The sequence below is a fragment of the Phaethon aethereus genome (assembly GCF_964289735.1).
Source record: "Phaethon aethereus genome assembly, chromosome: 10".
NCBI lineage: Eukaryota > Metazoa > Chordata > Aves > Phaethontiformes > Phaethontidae > Phaethon > Phaethon aethereus.
The window spans coordinates 16570750-16587797 of record NC_138586.1 but is presented as its reverse complement, the minus strand read 5'-3'; the positions used below and the strand labels follow the sequence as shown (position 1 = coordinate 16587797).

Here is a 17048-nt window from a genome sequence, read left to right as displayed (position 1 = left end):
CTTCAGGGTCTCAATATTTTCACTATATGCCAGATGACTGAAATAGAGCTACTTGAGTTTAAAGCCAAGAGCCACCAAAGAGCGAGACTGAAGTTACTGAAGCCATTGCTTTGGCTGAGGTTTCAGAAGGGCTCTTAGAGAAGTACAGAAACAGATCAAATCCAAACGCAGCCTTGCAAGAAGGGCTCTTAGTTTCACATCCAACCACATTTGGTCAGTGAAAACCCGAACACTGACAGTTTATCAGCTGCACGATTTACCCAAACTTAGGTCTGAATGAAAATAAATCATAAAAGTAGCTCTCGGCTGAGAGGCAGTTTCAAGAACAGACATCAAGAGCCAACAGAACAGCTTAAAAAATCCTGCAAATACATAGAATAATTTGACTCATTTAATTGCTTAAATCAAGCCAAAATCCAATTTAATAACACTCTTATATACAAAGAATATGTCACAAATAACGCGTCAACAGAAATATATGTTTAACACAAAGAAGTTAAACTGGTTCTGTGGCAGATGCTCATTTACATATGTATTGATTTAATTACAGATTTCTCTCCCTCCTTTCAAGATTGCTAAAAAAGATTTAGAACATAATCCCAGAACTGCTCAAACTGAGCCAGACTGACTAGATGAACTGATTTTTTTCCTTTCATCGTGCCTGCAGGGATGTGCAACATGTCTGCTCCTATTGACATAAACAAAGTCAGCGGCACGGGCAGGGCTGCCACGGCTTAAACTCCTGGTGCACTGCTGCATGCGAGGAAGTTGGCATCTGTCTTCATAAGCATACAAGCCAGCAGCACGCCCGAAGATCCTTGGGTTTTCAGTCTGCATTAAAGCAAATTTCTGTGTGTGCTGCAGCTGCGTGTATGAGACGAGGGGGGTGGGTATGCACAGGGGAATAAACCTGGCTCCAGATGCCAGTGCTCCCCGGTTTGCAAAGCCACAGAAAGCATTTTTCCCAGGCAAGGAGAATGGTAGAGAAGGCTCTTATTTCCCTGAAACCCCTCCCTTCCCAAGCATTTCTGCATGGAAACGGGCAGCAATTCTCATTAGTCACTGTTGTACGGTTGTTTTGAGCCCTACAGCCTGCCAGCGTGGGAAATCTGCCCAGAGTAAGACCAACCCGACAGCCTGCTGCAGCCCAGGCAGCGCCAGCAGCCTGCGGGGTGATGCCAGAGCTGCTTCCCAGACTGTCATCTCTCACCAGTATTTCCAGGCTGCTTTCCTGTATAAGCAAGGGAAAACAAATATAAAAGCCCTAAACAAACTACTTTTTGGGATACCACTGCACAGCCTGTGGGCAGTCAATGGGTTTCTGTACAGGGACAGGGTCACCACCAGCGCCCGTGCTGGGAGGACGCTGCACAGGCATGCCTTGAGAGATGACGACGCACGGTGCATCCCTTGACTTGCCTGCCCTTGGCCGTGAGCTTCAGTGTGGCTTTGCTCCTGATCTTCCCCACCATCGCACCGTCACATGGGTGTTCCTGCAAGACAAGAGGTCCGTAACAGCGTGTGTTGAACAACAGACCTAAAAGCCTCCTCATCAGACCCGGCTCATCCTCCAGCCCTGCCCGGGCGTGGGCAGGCACTAGTCACGCAATGACCAGCTTTGTTCAATATGCCATCTTATAGATAATGCATATGGATTTTACACCTTAAATCCATCTAATAAACTGAATCCTCTGCAATATTTTTTTTTTTCAAGAAATGGGACAAGTGGTGCAACTGTGATCCTGGTCCCACATACTTGGACAAACCCAGAAAAACAGCCCGAATCGCCCAGGGCAGGCGTTGGGCAATAGTTTCACGCTCTGTCAGCAAATGTAGAGGTCAATGAGAGGGTGCTTAGATCCTGCATGGAGCAGAGTGGAAACACCTCTTGCCCCTCCTGCCACAGCCCTTTTATTCAGAGTAAACCACTCACCTTCGTGCTACGCAGAGACCTCGGGTGCTGTGTACCCACAACACGGCGCAGTCTTTGATGCTGTTGTTCTAGCAAAGTACTTTTATGATTCACAAGTAAAATAATGCCTGGCTGCTCTTTGCACACTTACGATCAGCAGTCATAGGTGCAACCTTAGGCAGGGGAAAAAGAGTGTTTCGATGCTAATCTTTTCTTAAAACATGGCACAAATCCAGCAGCAATAAACAATGTGTGGTAAGTGGAACTGTGATAGTATCACACGTCTTAAATGTCTTTATTATGTGACAGCTTCACTAAAGCCAGGAGATTTTCCTTAAAGTCTACTTATTCTACCTTAAAAAAACCACCCAACTCTTTTATGCATCAAAAAGTCCAGCTGGAGAACTTTACTAATTGCCCATCATTTTTAATTAGCCCTTGTGTTTTTCTCTGGAGTGATTTGAGTACAGGACCCAGATTGCACACGACGTTCCTTCACGCTGGTGAGCTGCACATGGCGACTTTTGTTAAATATCATTTATCCGGCACACACTTGAGACTTGATGAGATTTGGGTAGTGCCCAAGAAGCTGTATCATTCCTCCCTGCCTTCCTGAGAACGTGGCTTTTCTACATTAGTCCATGCTGCTCTACAACCTCCACAAATCCAGAGGTCCTGCTTTCCAGAGCCACAACCAGACCCAGTGAGACGTGGGAGCTGCTCTGTGGGGCCAGTAGCTGAATAGGGTCCACAAAACTTTGAGTCAAACAAACTTGCAAGGTTTTCATGGGAACTAATCTTTAGAGGCTAAGAAAGGGTTGATCTTCTGCAACGCCAAAACAGAGCATTGTCCCTTGACCACATTATTCACTGGTATCTGCAAGATTTGGGTCATCTCTGAGCCTAAGAACATGAGGTAACAGATGAAGCCCGTGTGTGCAGAGATGATTCTCCACTGCTAATGGAGTCACCTCGCAGCCGTCCAGACACGGGGAGACAGCGTGTGACAGGCAGCAGAACAGGATTATTTTAGGCTGTGCTCCGTTACCAGAGATGTCCTTTGGGTGTTGGGTACATTCAGTTTCCTTCCATCCGCTCAATTTGTTTTTCCATTTGGCAGAGGGATTTACCTAAAGTGACACTTCTCTTTCTTTGGTAAACATACAGTTTTGGGAGCTAATTGAGTGATTTGTAATGCTGAGTGTAGAAACTTTATTTGAATGTGCTGCGTGGGGGAAGAGTTGTTACTTTATCCCTATCTCAGGTGGAAAAATGGTGAGCAGGAGATGAAATACTGTTGTATTTCAGCATGAAATACTGCTTGATAATATTTATATAGCCCTGTGCTGTACTTAACATGTGGCAGGTGGAGAAAGAGAGATGGGGAAAACCACAGATTGCTCTGGTCAGACCCAAACCCAGAGCCTACAAGGCCCAGGTTGGGAGGGGATGTGGGGAGATGGGGGGACAGAGGTGAGGACAGAGGTCAGGGAAACAGCCAGCTTTCCGGGGTGCGAGAGCTTTGGGGGGGGCCAGCCTTGCTGACGGGAAGCACTGCACCCAGTTAACCCCTGCTGAGAAACCAGGCTGCGAGCACAGCGGGAACCAGCAGCGAGAACCAGCCGCAGGAACCAGCCGCGGGAACCAGCAGCGTGGGCGCCGGCGAGCTCAGCCGGGTTCCTGGGGGCCTCTTGCTGGACTGTGTTTTGGGTTTGAGTGTGTTTTGTTTGGCTCACAGCCAGCTCTGACGTGGCTCCAGCCACCTGAAAGCATCCTCCCAGGTAGCCTGGAGAGCCCTGCGACCCCACGCCACAGCCCAGCCGCTACTTTCCACCCCTCAAGCTGCCTTTGCACCCCCTCAGCAAAGAAACAGTGATCTGGAAGATGTGACCGCAGCCAAGCTGCTTGCACAGCAACGTCGCCAGTGCGGTAACACGCAGCCCTCTGACATGGTGCGTGATACTGAAACGAGGAGAGAGTCCTCCTCCCAGCACCCAAGGCATCAAAACCACCAGTTTGCACCAGTTTTCTGCTGAAATCCTCCAAGTGTGATGATACGTGATCACTCGGAGGGGAGTACCAAGGTCTCAGTGGATCAGCAGCTAAATGGGTAAGAGCCCTGAGCACAAAACCACCAGTGTTTTAAACCAGACAGTGGAGGAAAACAGGACTGCAGTGCAACAATGCTTCTACCCTTCCCAGGAAATTGCCTCTTCCAGTTATTTCGGGTTTGCCTTCATTTGTGCCGAGGCCACATGGTCACTTAGTCATAAATCTGCCCAAGGAGAGAAAAAACCCAAACACACACACACAAAAAAAATAAGGGTCATTTTTACTGACACCAGCTTTAGAAAAGGCTGGCAGAGCACTGTGCTCGCTGAGCAGAGGCACCGATGGGACGGGCAGGGTCGGCTCCGGTCCCCCTCCTTATCGCAGCTCTGGCAGCACCGTCCTGCCGGGCTCCCCGAGCCCGGCGGGCTGCGAGGCTCTCCGGGCCGCTTGGAAATGAAGCGAGCGGAGCCAGCCCTCCAGAAAGGGATGGAAAGGGCTTGGCTCAGTTTGGCTGCTGTTTTCCTGGGGGGACTGGGGAGCTCACCCGCCCGGAACGAGGAGCTGTCACATTCACAAGTGAAGATGAAAACCGCTCAGACTGCAAGCGCTTTCCTATTTGCGCTTCTGCTCTCCATGCTGGGGGGAAGGATGCCATCGATTCACTGGTCTCTTCCCCCAAACCGCTTGCTTTCTTCCATGCTTTGAGAACTTTCCCACATGAACCACTTTTGAGAGAATTTTTCTTAAATTAAAAAAAAAAAAAGAGATTTTGGACACTTGCAACCATCACTTCTATTTCTCGACCTTGGCAGCATTGCGCAGGGCACAGATCACACCTTTAGTTCAAAAAACTACAAATTCAGCAGTGCCGATGCAGATCTCAGCCTCGCCGCGTGACTCTCAGCCCCTCACCAGGAGCAAGACTGTCCTGCCTGGCAGAGCCTGCCGGAAAAGAGGCTTAAAGACCGCAAGACGGTCAAAAATTCCAGTGATGAGCAAGCGTTTACCAAAGGCTACGTGCCACGTGGGTGCATGAGGTGTCCCCTTTTCACCTGTGATGGGGCAAATTAATTGACAACTGAACAAAAAATGAAGGCAACAGCAGCTTGGGTTCCTTCTCTGAAAGGGATGAGGGCCACCACCTGTGACCATTTTCCTGGGTGACATCGCTGTTAGCATCACTGCGAGATGGGGGTGCCCTGGGCGGGGGACCCCGGAGACAGCCCAGCTCCCCAGCAAGGTGCTCCCACCTCCAGCCTGAGTGCACAAGGGAGAATTTGTGTTTCTTTCAGCTGCTCCTCTGAAATTTAGGAACAACATAAACACAAACATACTCTCACATCTCCATCACGCTTCTGACTTCACTAGACTGACTTCAAGTAAAAAGCTAGGGCTGACGGGAAAGAGGGGCAACGAATGCCCAGAAGAGGCCATATAAACTAGCCAAGTTACCCAGTAGCATTCCTGGGCACCCCCCGCACCCCCTTTTTTTTTTTACCTTTAGATTTTTCTTTAATAGCAAAAGAATCTCTCTTGTTTGTCATTGCAGTCCAAGACTATTTTTAACACTGCTGATGAGTGACTAAAATGGGGTGGAGCAGCTAAGCCAGCTACGCCGCTCCCAGCCACCCACAAGGTTTATCCGACCATCAGCGCAGGAGCTGGACCAGGGCCATCCCGCGCGCCAAGGCGGAGCGAGGCGCCCGCAACCGCGCGGAAGCGAATGTCTGCGTCCTGGGATGTGCGCGGCGCACCACGTACAGCGGTTCCTGCAGCTTATTAAAAAAAGCCCCAGACTCCTCCCAGGGTCGGCATGCCAAGCACTCGAGTATTTTTCTCTGCATTAATCTCTGATTAATGGGCTCACGGAGCGTGGCGTTTGCACCTCATCTGCCCATCAGAAAAAGATGAGAGAAAAACCATCCCTGCAAAGGAGTTATTCCTGGACTAGGGCTTTAGAAATGGTACCCAAACGAAGGCAAATCGCAGTTTCCCACAGGGTCAGTAAATTACCAGCAAATGTAACACCCAGCCCACGTTTGTCCTCCTGCCCTTTGGAGCGGTCTCTGCAGAGATGCACTAGCGTCTGGGCAGTTGGAAGCTGCTGAAATGGGTACATCCCGCATCCCTTCTCCTCCCGTCACCACCGTGATGGCTGCATTCAGAGAAGGAACCGAAAATAACCGTGGGAAGTACCAGATGGCAGCTGCTGAATGCAGCACGCCGTCTGCCAAGGCCTTCCGAGCAAAAGAGCGCACGTACTGAACGGGAATGAAGATGCCGTCACCGGAGCGTGACGGCAGCGTGGCAGCACGGGGGATGCAGCACTAGCCTGAGCGGGAAAGCAAGAAACACTCCACTCTGGACAAACAATATTGTAGAGGAATATATATGTGGATATGTATTTTATATATGCATACTATACATGTATATATAAAAGCCTGCCTAACGTAGGGAACCGCTGTGAAACGTTCAAACCTCCATTCATACTAAATCACTAAAGGCAAATTGCACTGATGGGTTAACTGTGTTTATTGCAGAAGAAAAGCAAGATGCCTACGGACGCAGGCACGCTCTGGCGCACGTCGCTGTGGTGCTGTAAGACAAAACGTCGGGGCGGCAGAGCCTTTGTCCCCCAGCTTCTAGCCCAAGGTCATCATTCTTCTAACAGCCAGGGAAGAGAGCAAGCACCCGTGCGCCCGGTGCGGCGTCCGGCGCCACGGCTCGCAGCGCTGGCGAGGGCCGACCGGGATAAGATGCTGGCCCTTGGGCTGCCCAAGCATTTGCTCCCTTTCCCCAGGTCTGCCGCGCAGCCGGATGGCGAGGATGCGGTGTTGCCAAACCTTGCAGCAATGGCTCAAAGTGTTCTGAGGTCAAGGCAGTATCAGCGATGCCTTGTGTCCTTGCAAGAAGGGACATGCATTTAAAAACAAGGGGGTTTTTAACCCCTGCGCTGTCCAACCTCACTTGGTTGATTCACCAGAAACACGGGCTTTATAAGTCACCTTGAATATTTCCAGCTGTGACATGCACAGGACTAAACTGCTCCAAGAACCATCTAAGAGCATTTAAATATACTGTTATATGTCTTTTCAGACCTTAGAGATAACTAACTTAAGCGCTTTCTTTTATGAGGTATGGTAGAGGGAGACAAAAATAATTTTTCAGTATTTTGAAGCAATAACCGCACTGGAATTACAACAAACGCTAATAAGACAAATGTACAGAGTACAGCTTGGAAATCTTTGCTTCAGCCCATAGAGGAAGTCAGATTATATTATTATGTAGCCTTAAAAATCGGAGGATTAAGGGGTTTGTGGATGACAACAGAAAACTAATTGGAGAGGTATTCCTAAACTTAAAAGAGAAGACAGGCAATTTTGTAGAAATGTTAAAAACAAGTGATTTTTCAATGCTTATCTATGGGAAGACAGGATGTTGGTCTACATGTTATTAATATAGTTCAAATGATTCCTCTTGTCTGTGATCTCAGGTTGGTCTAGCTCATGTATATGCTAGATGTATATGCTGTGTATGTATGATACAAACTGGGATTTTTTAATTTTTCTTTTTAAGTTAGAAGTATAAACATCTAACGTTGCTGAACTCAAATTATTTATAAAATTACAGAGGTGTTATAACTGAAGTAGACCAGTGGCAGCATGGATATCTGGTGTAAACAGAGCCACAAACAGTTACACCAGCTAAAGGTTTGTCCTATAAATCACAAGCTCTAGGATCTCAAAGGTCAACTCTCCTTAAGTAATTGCGTAGAGCTGCCAAACAAAGTTAACTGTGCGCCTTTATATTAAATGAATGTATAGCTAACGAAGAAGGAAAAAATAAACCCAAATCTTTTTTATCCTTCAGATTTACAATAAAGGCTAAGCAGTCTCTTACTGCAGGGATTACGTACACAAACCTAAACATCAGTCACATGGGGTTTTACTCACAGTAGCTTCAGCAAACTTATTTGCCAAGGGTGAGCAGTGAAGCGAGGCGGGGATCTGGACGTGCAGGATCGATGCACGGTTCATGGCTGCAACTTCTGCTGCACAGAGGAGCAGAGACCACCCCTGTTCAGCCGTTCTGAGGTCAGCGGGATGCAGTTACCATGAACAGAGGGATTTTTGCTTGTTCTGGTGACAGAGCCCTTCAAGCTCAATAATTTAAAATTAAACCACACAGCTGTATGTAGAAAAAGAACCTTTTACACCTGCAGAGAGCCTGGGAAAATAGACCATTCCCACCTCCAGCTTTTTGCGCAGTGGTATTTTAATTGCATCCAGTGAGGACCCAGATTTCCTCCCAGATGTAGCGTTAACTCACTGTTTTCTAGAAAATGATTATACATTATGAGAGGGCAAATCAGAGCCTCAGGGCTCTGACATGCATACTATATAGTTTCTCAAGAATGTCCCTGTGAATTCCAAATTACTGTACTTCAGTAATTACCAAATACAAATTACTGTACTTCCAAAACAAATATGATAACGTGCTTTGCTGACCTGTGGTTGTCTTGAAGTCTCTTGCCCATGGTCTAAGACTATTTTAAACAATATGGAGATATCAAATCAAGATAAGAAGCTGCAGCACTGAATTTATGCTAACTGCATCCCTGCAGTTATCAGTTATTAACTGCACTGGTAAGAATTGTGCTTCTTATCAAGAGATGGTAAATGAATAAACACAGAAAGATTAGAAAGCGCTAAGAGTCCTTTTGGAGAGGGCTACATGAAAAGCCTTAAGTAGACAATATTTCTTCACAATAAACATACTGTCAGGTTTAATACCACAGCTATTAGAAGTTGTTTACTGAATAGAAGAAGATTATTCTTCATTCCCCAAATAGTAAATAGTACATGTATTTTTCCAACTGAGACAAAAAGCACAGAAAAGCTGCAGTTCTTCTTGATTCACAGTTGCAAATAATAAAAGTCCACAGCAAGAACTTCCTCTTTCAGAATAAAAGTAGAAACATCGAGTTGCTAAAAGTACAAATCTCTTCTCCTGTCATGAATCTGAATACCTGAAAGACACAGCAGTATCAGGACAGTCAAACAGCATAGTCCATGCAATCTCTTCGGATGTTGTGCAAACAAAATTGCACCTTTTGGTCCTCTCTGATGCAAGAGGGCCCTTACTAGAATAACCAGAATGACCCGAAGCATCGACAAAATATTGCACATCAAAGAACCAACATCAGGGTATGACACGGTCTCGAGAGACTAATAAAAGTATGGAAGCCTGAATGCTTTGGGAATAGTTTCTTAGAACAACTCTCCTAGCAGTGTGGTGGGTTTGTTGGTGAAAAATGCAGTAATGCTAGCACACAGGTCCAAGAGGGACCTCAGCCTGAAGCTGGGTGCTTGAGATACAAAGCAAGGGGTGTCCTATCTTTCTGGGATCTGAAACTTGGACAGACAGTGCAAAATAGGCACTCTGAAGTGGCAGGCTGGTATAACCACAAAAACTAACGTGGATGGAATTAGAAAATCATATATCTCATTTGAATAGAATGTTTTCCCTCTTCTCTGTTAATGTAGTTATGGGAGGTGGTACATCTATCTGGGGGAAAAACAAGCTTTTGAAATACAGTCTGGAAGCAAGCAAGGAAGCATCTTTAATTCTGCATGCATAAGCAAGGCAGCTATCCTTCATAGATGAGCACTGGTTTGTTCCAAACCTGCTGGTTTCATTACTCACCTGCAGTGGCATGGCTTACACTGGGATTTTCTGAGCTTTGATAAGAGCTTGCTTTCCTCTCTTAAAAAAAAAAAAAAAATTAATATTGGAGATGAGCAGAGATTCAACACAGAGCTAAAAGTAGTCAGTAGTTCCTAAAGAAACCTTGTGCTTTTGCAGCCCAGCCTATATCACAGGTGCTGGGGAGCTCTGTGCTGTCTGGCACAGAAATCTACACTTCCATAAATATAAATATCAGCTGTTCTTAAACATGACACAGCCCAACAAGAAGTATATTTAACAGATAGAGCCAAGAAACAGGGACTCCCACAGCCAGACTAGATGCATGCATCCTAGGGACTTGCCAAAGACTCCCTGTGAACACGGGCCAGCCATTTCTTCTCTGTTCTTTTGGGCTGCTTGATAAGCACATATATGGCATTATACATGTCATGTTATGGAGCTCCCCAAATATTCAAAAAGGCCCTGTAAATGACCTGAAAGAAAAGGCTTTGATTTGCAACAGTTGGGGAACATAGAGCTGTTTGATTTCCTTTTCAATTTTTCCCCACTCATTTTCTTTCTGAAATTTTGAAAGTCCACTGTTGTTAGCACTGCTTCCCTTTTTTTGATCCCAAGGCTAGTTTCACGAAACTCCTCCTTTTTCGGAGGAGTCAGTTCCTTGGGCTCCCAAGCCTTGATATAGGCTCAGTTGCCCCCTTGGGGGAAGAGGGCACCTAACTTTGCTCTTAAATTAAATCCTAGAAGTCCAGACAGTGTCTTTAAAGTAATTAGGGCGTCATTTACTAGCTGCAAAAGGTCTAGGGTGCGTGCCTGTGCAACATACACATACAGTCTCAGCTAAATCTATCTATGTACCACGAGCAGAAAGTTTGTCTTCCAGCTGAAGACACACAGACTCTCCCTTTGCCCTGCACAGACACCGACAGGCATTAGACACTCTAGCAGGAGTAAGTTAGCAAAACACATACAGTTGGGGTCCTCATAACAACATAGCTTCGGCGTAGCCTCGAAAGAGGAACTGTGGATAAGACTGCCTGCAGATATAAACGGTAGTTTTAGCCCATGTTCTGCCAAATTCCTGCCAATGGAGATTAGAAACTTGGGTAACCAGTAGGTATTTCATGCCGCTCTATTTTCAAAACCTAAGACTCAGGATGGCTTCTTCACATGCCTGGTTGGTTTTATCTAGAAGCACCAGGTAGGAGGCACTGCATTTTTCCAGCAGACGCCCTAAACAGTTTCACAACCCTTTTTCTTGGAGACTCGTGCCAAGCTGACCGCCTTGGGTAACGCCCAGGAGCAGCAATGCAGGCCCTACCCTAACAGGGCACCAGGGCTCTGGCCAGGACGCCTGACCCCAGAGAGCTTCTCAAAGGCTGAAATTACTCACACGGGAGCAATTTATCCAGCAGTCCTAGCTGCTGTGGGGACATTAGCTCCCGGGAATCGGACTTCAGCCACCAGACATCTTTCTTCTGTGTGCTGGCAGTAGATAGGAATGGGGTTCCTACTAATTGTTAAAAATACATAAGCAACAATCATTGCTCCTGCATGAATTGCATTAGCTCTAGGAAATCTCCTGCAGGGAGCAATCGCAGCCTTTGACAGGCAGGGCAGCAGTGCTTCGTGGCAGGCAGCAATTAGCTGGAGATGAGGCGAGGCCGGCCCGCCAGCCCCTTCACCCTAATCCTTCCAGCTACAGACAGAGACTGGGGAGGGAGTGAAATCCCTGGCCTTTCCGGTAAGGGCTGCAGTTTCACATTCTGTGTTCAGAATATCCCCAACGCCCTGCACAGGTTGCCCAGGGCCCTTACCAGGCCACTCCTTCCTGCTCATAATACGGGAGCTTCTGGTACGCACCGTACCAGCTACCTGTAAGGTAGGGATCCTGATAGCGCTGTAAATAATGTTTATATTCACTTTAAATATCTCCCTGATGTAAGCCAGAGGTAAAATATTGTGCAAGTGGGCAACGCATATTTTTTGATTAAGCCATACTATATAGCTAATGAATCCCATCTACCATAGCACCACAGCATTGGGTTATCTACTGAAAAAGATTTCTATGAGCTGGGCTGAAGACAGCTCCAATTTGAGAACCCTAGGAACAGACTGTATTGTTTTGTCTCTTTACAGAGATGCCATCAAAGAATAAAGTGATAGTAAGTATTTCCTTACCTCCCCCAGGAGCTGAACTTTGACTTATATTTTGTAACCTAGCAGGTCCAGTCATACAGGCAGAACTTGAGTGTTGCTTCATGGTACATTCTTGCATGGAGGCTAGGCACCTTTCCTGTTGCAGAAGACCAAGAAGAGAACCGTATTTCCTGTCAGAGATCGGTTCATCTACCACATGCAGGTCAGGCAAGGCATGATGATATACCGAACTGGTAAGATTGGGAGTCCCGATCGAAGGGAAGGGCCATAAATCTGCAGGCTGAGTTGGATGACTCCGCAGAGCTGATGGCTGGTATTGGCATGCCATACCAGCAGCAGAAAAATTCAGACCAGAATTTGACATGCTTGTTGCAGAAGATGACGGATATGGTTTGGAGCAATGTGAAGAGAAATTCCACTGATGGGGAGACATGCTATCTACTTAAAAAGAGAAAGAAAGCATCTGAAGTCTCATCAATTCTTACTTTTTCCCAAGGCAAATTCCAATGGACTTCTAAGGGCACGCTACCAGGTGGATTGTACATTCATTTTTACAGAGAGCTATATATTCACTTTAGTGCTGCTTATCTTAAAAATCAACCACAAATTCATACTAAAAGCAGACTAAACCACCACCACCAATATTTTCAAATAAATACTACATGCATTTTCTTACAGGCCACTAGCATAGGCTAGTTTTTTAACAATTGCAAGCTTAGACAAATATATTTTTGCAAAGACAACAAATTAAGTCATAACGCACTTAATGCATCTGACAGTGATGGAGACTCTTGGATGGAAAATGAGGACCTGGTCCTGCCAACAGGCCCAGGGAGAGACCGGGAAGCGCCCCAGCAAGCACAGGGATTTACCCAGGAAGTCCCAGCTACATAATCCAGGGCTTTGCAAGCGTGACTTTCTTGCTTTCTGTTTGCGCACAGTTCCAAATTTAAGCACGCTGCATCTTAAATTCCTTGGTGAAAGTTAGTCACCCCCATCTAACACCACGCTCACTCATGGAAAGTGGCTCACCATTCTTCAGGACAACAGTCTCGCCCTTGTGCTTTGTGCTCAGGTCTTGTGGGTTCTTGGCATTGCTTAGAGCTCTAGAAAAATGTTCATCTACGACACTGTTAATATCCCCCTGGAAATACGTAAATACAACACTCTGAGATCCCCATTCTGTTTTCACAGCTTCTTTGCTTTTACACAGCTTTGGAGAGAGCTTCCTTGTTTCTTCCATTTTCAATAACCAACAGCCCCTGCCAAAAAAAACCAGACAGGTCAAAGAATTACTATTCAACTTAAAGTGCACAGTCAGTGGTGAGCCCATCTTCCTCCTGAAACTGGTAGGGCCAGAAGAACTGTTACTAGTGAGATTAGATTCGTTATCGGGGTTTCTGCTTCTTCCATGCACCTTTTCTTTACTGATTTTCTTATTATATGCTTCTAACATGAAATACTTTAAGTATAAAACAAAAGGAGAAGCCTTTCAATAAGTACGTACTACATTTTTCAGAATTGTGATGGGAGTGCATTCTCTCCAATCAGATAAATTGAGTCCAATTAGTCTTTAACTCATTCAATGCAGTATCTTTTGCAGGTGAGCAATAAGTTTGATAGAACTGTACAACATGCAACCTTAGTAAGGGATACTGCATCTTGAAAGCAGTGAATGGCTCAGAGATGCAGAGGGCCTGGTGGATACCAATCTTGTACGAGTTACCTGTCAATGCCATAGCATTGGCTCTATCGAAGAAGAAAATGGGCACATCTATGCACCAGCTGTCATTTCTCACCCTGCCTTCATCCAGCTTTATAATCCTGGGCTTAGGACCTAGTACTGTGCAAATACGCCCTGAGGATGGAACTGTGCTGGAAGAACTGAAGCACTTAGACAAATAATTCAGAGGTGGCATTAGCCCTGGATGAAGTTCAGGGTGAACTTATCAAAATGCTTTGCCCAATTTGGGGTTTTGCATTGGTCAAAAAACATACCGACAGAGTGAAAAAAACATTAAAGAAGAAAAAAAAATACTCATTGGAGATTAAAATAATAATAACAACTTTAGATAAGGTAAAGTTTGAAGTACCTTGATCACTGTCAGCACAGACCTCCACAAGGAAAAGACTTCTGAGAGTAATTAGTTGCCTCACCTGTTAGAAAAAGAGACTCAGATTTAATTATTGGAAACTCAAGTTATGGCAAATTCAAGTTTAAAAAAAAACACTAACACACACACAAAAAACAAAACCCCTTTCTTCTTTGCAATAACTTACCTAGGAACATGGTGGGTCTGCCAGCTGCTTAAAACTTTGGTAGCAAGACTGCTAAAATACACACTGTAGCTCAACCAGAAGTTACAGATTTAAAGCAGGAATTAATCTAAAATAGTTTGCAGGAAGTCAACAGAAAACTATATGACTCCTTTTTGTTCTCCTTAAAAATCTCTGCTGCCAGATATGGTAAGAGTAGGACAAGGAACGTCACTGCTTGCCCTGGAGGAGCATCGTTTTTATGCATTTGTGCAGTTTCTGGCCGCAGGGGAGCTAGTTCTATAACCAGAGCTCATACGTTCTGCTGTAATCAAAATCATATTTAGCAATGCTCAGGCTATGAATGCAGTGAGAAATGCCTGCTGTTCCTATTCAATTTTCCAGCCTCATTGTCAGCTCATCACACTCCATAGCATAATTGATTTACCTTGGTAACAAAAAGAAGGCTGTTATTTTTCAGACACCGGGGAAACCTTTGGCCGATAGCCAGTTGTATCATGCAAAACCTAATGAATAATTAGATTTGTGTTTCCATCCAACTAACCCTGGCTTAACCTATTCCAATACATTTATCTGATTTCTTTTCTAATCATAAAGCCCCCAATCTTCACAAGCTTCCTAATAAACGTTGCACTGATCTGTGTCTCAAGGGGTATTCTGAAGTATCTGCAAAGGCTGCCTCCAAATGGTCCCTCAGTATTTCTTACACGTGAAAAGACTGCTCAGGCTGCAAAGCCACGTATTCAGACATTAAGAAATATGAGGATTAATGTTATCTAGCTGTAATTTATCCACCTTTTTATGCTTAAGCCTTCATCTATGAACTTCTTGTCCATTTTTATAATTTGGTTCTATGTCTGTTTCGCTTGTTACCTTTACCTCCCCTCATATTCTCTGTTCAGTTCTCCCCCCTTCACGGGGGAACTAGCCCTAATTCCTTGTCATCAATTACCAGTTTATGTCCAAACTCAAGAGTTCCTCAGTCCTCATCTTAGGATTTCTATTGCTTTGCCCTTCTTGCATCCTCTCTCAAGCTCCAGCCTCTGGTGCACCTAAACACAGTGGTGGGGATGGGACACATACAGGTTGGTCACCAGTTAGGAAATGCAAGGGGATACTCTGTAACAGTTGTCTGATTCAGAAGACAATCTTTCAGAACTTTAAAACTGACTAAACTTTCCCAAACACAGGAAACATAAACCAAAAAGCCTTCCCCCCGATTTACAGGCACCTTCCCAAGGCCCACGAGGGGAGCAGGATTAGCACAACCCAGCCAAACAACTGGAAGAACTTCAAGCACAGAAAGAGACATTATTTTTTCCCAGTCTTGTTTTAGAAAGCAACCCACTGTTTAGGTTAAGAAACTTTCTGGTTGCTCAGCTGGAGGCCAACGCTTGCCATTGAAAATTCCAACCCAAGCGGCAAAAGCTTGGCAAAGTCATCAGTGACCATATGGCCTGAGAAAGGACTATATCAGGCCATCGCAACAGCAAGCGGCAAACCAGCTCTTCCTACACTGCTCCACCACTACACATCAACATACAATTTAAAAAGCATTAGCTCTGGCCCAGAGGTCTATTTTTCCTGTTCCCCACTCAGTTCAAGCCAGCCATTGTGTCTTTGTACCACTTTATTAACATGCTTAATTTGCTCGTGACGTTAATTGTAAGCTCCTTTAGCACCATTTATTGGTGTGTGGCAGCTGTTCCGCTTGCATGAATTATGACCACAGTAGTTACAATGCTAGAAAAATAATACTTTTTTTTTTTTTAAAAAAAAGGATAGTCATTTACCTATTTTTTCTCATTTCCCTTAAAAACCTCTATGTGCTTTCCAGCAAGTAGTCATAAGAAGGCTGGATACAACCTAGGTTGTATCTCAGTCCTCTCAGTGATCATATGCACATGAGGAATCTAATGTCCCAAGAGTCAGGACTTAGATGTGAAGCACTGTGGTCTTCATTACCTGAATTTCCCATTCTTCCATCTTCCATCAGGAAGTCTGCAAAAAAAGGCAGAAATCCTTCCGAGTTGTGTCTGCCACAAACTGTTGTCAAAATGTAGTAGAAGTGGAGCTCAGGATGAAACAGACTCAGCTCACCCCAAACAACTCTCAGAATGGGTTAATTATGGTAAAAGAGCACACGTAATTTTCCAAGTTATTTGTCCATCAGGTGGAAAAGGATGCGTGGTAGACACAGGCTTAAGAGACATGGTTGTTGACTGCTCACCACAAGTGACAATACTTTACACTATTTTTCACATTCCCCACCCTTGCTAGTGCTATTAATTTCCCATCACTGTAGCATCAGACAGGGAACTCTGTTCTCTATTTCATGTAGCCCCAAACCATTTTTTAAAACTAAATAAAACTTTAAAAATTTCCACTTGCCAAGTGGAAAGCAATAATTTAACGAGCAGGCAATCTCTTTCATCAAGTATCTTTCAAATAAGGGAACGTCTGGAAAAGTCAGGAAACATAAGTTGAAATTACCATTGAATTCTCCTACCTTAACGCACTGTCGCGAGTGGTGTCACACCAGTAAGATTTTCCAGATACAAGACGGTCATGCTGTGTCCAGCAGTTTGGGAGCCTTCCCCCGGCAGGCTATGTGCACTCCGCAGTGACTGCAGGAGGAGACAAGCAACGTTCATGAACTCCCTACATGCTTTCTAGCCTCTAGCTGCAAGTGAACTAGGCGTTTCCTTCAGCCTATCTGCTAAGAATGCATGAAATGCACTCCAACAAGTCAACCGGGTTAGGAGGTTTCAGGAATGAGGAAAATAGGATTGTAAGTAGGTTTGCTTTTTTTTTTTTATGACAATGTGTACACAATAAAGATGACAGCATCTGGACTTCGGAAGAGTTTAGAGTAAGATGATAAACAAGTTACAGCAGAGAACTAAACTTGGCCAGGGTCAGAAAGGACTTCCTATGCCAG

At 45.2% G+C, this 17048-nt stretch overlaps 1 protein-coding gene across 1 annotated transcript; it reads right to left on the bottom strand.

Annotated features, from left to right (window-relative positions):
• Positions 1–8952: 8952 nt before the first annotated feature.
• VGLL1 (vestigial like family member 1) lies at positions 8953–13073 on the bottom strand (the record flags this gene model as incomplete). The annotated part of the gene is made up of 4 exons (XM_082003960.1): positions 8953–8993; positions 9671–9730; positions 11852–12268; positions 12863–13073. 4 exons carry the CDS (start codon positions 13071–13073, stop codon positions 8953–8955), a joined length of 729 nt encoding a protein of 242 aa, XP_081860086.1.
• Positions 13074–17048: the final 3975 nt, after the last annotated feature.